Source organism: Mus caroli, chromosome 6 (assembly GCF_900094665.2).
Source record: "Mus caroli chromosome 6, CAROLI_EIJ_v1.1, whole genome shotgun sequence".
Taxonomy (NCBI): domain Eukaryota; kingdom Metazoa; phylum Chordata; class Mammalia; order Rodentia; family Muridae; genus Mus; species Mus caroli.
The window spans coordinates 81574109-81575075 of NC_034575.1; the positions used below are offsets into that span (position 1 = coordinate 81574109).

The 967-nt window shown below is 55.3% G+C and overlaps 1 protein-coding gene across 1 annotated transcript in view; it reads left to right on the forward strand.

Annotated features, from left to right (window-relative positions):
* The window catches only part of Smyd5 (SMYD family member 5), a 14586-nt gene continuing 13619 nt past the window's right edge, over nucleotides 1-967 (forward strand). The window contains exon 1 of the mRNA XM_021164695.1: nucleotides 1-119. Within this exon, the coding sequence (XP_021020354.1) occupies nucleotides 24-119 (96 nt within the window). The 5' untranslated portion in view covers nucleotides 1-23. The remainder of the gene's footprint in view (nucleotides 120-967) is intronic.

Consider the following 967-nt stretch of genomic DNA (forward strand, 5'->3'; position numbering starts at 1 on the left):
CAGAAGGCAGAGGCGTGCCCAAGATGGCGGCCTCCATGTACGACGTGTTCTCCTTCTGCGTGGGCGTGGCGGACCGTGTCCGGGGTTCCGTGGAAGTCCGTTTTGTGAACAGCGACAAGGTGAGGCCAGGTCGGACCGGGCCCGGAGAGCCACGCGGGGGAACCCATGCTCACATTCTGGAGTCCGGGCCCCTCGGCGCCAGTCTGGTTCCTGCTTGGGCCCGGGGTGCAGAGTCGGTCCTCGTGCCCAGGCTCGTGGCGATATCGCGCGGGGGGGGGGGGGGGGGCGGAGGGGGAAAGCCCGGTCCACTGGCGGGTGGCCGTGCTGCTGCTGTCCTGGGTGGAGTTGAGGCTCTGGGTAGACCTGGGGTTGAGGGATATCCTGGGCCAGATTAAAGCCAAGGCTATCTTGGCTAGGCTGGGGCTTAGTTAGCTACTGTTCTGGCGGCGGTGAGGGGAGTACTTAGCCGAGGGAACGGAGGTATGAAGCAGACTGGGCTCCCCAGCGACCCTTCTGACTAAGGTATGGGTGGAGACTTGGAAAGAGACCTAGGGAACTTGGACCAGAACCTACACACCGAGCACTTCTCCTGAAGGGTTTTAAGCAAGAGAATGACATGATTTCGTGATTCGTATTATGGTTCTTTTTGTTGCTTCTGTTGTTGTGCTTTTGGTTTTGGTTTTGTTTTGAGACGGGGTCTCATTTTGTAACTCCAGCAGTCCTAGAACTCACTATGTAAACCAGGCTGCTCTGCTTCACCAGTGCTGAGATTAAAGACTTGTGCCAGTATGATCGGCTCAATCGTGTTTTATTCCCTGTAGAATAGAAGATGCACATAAGTAAAGGCAAAAAAAAAAAAAAATCACTCCAAATTGTACTTGAGGCTGGACTTGAACTCATCTATCAACACCCAAGTGCTGGGTAATGGGCCTTGTGGCTGAAACACCCCGCCTCCATCCCACGTTTT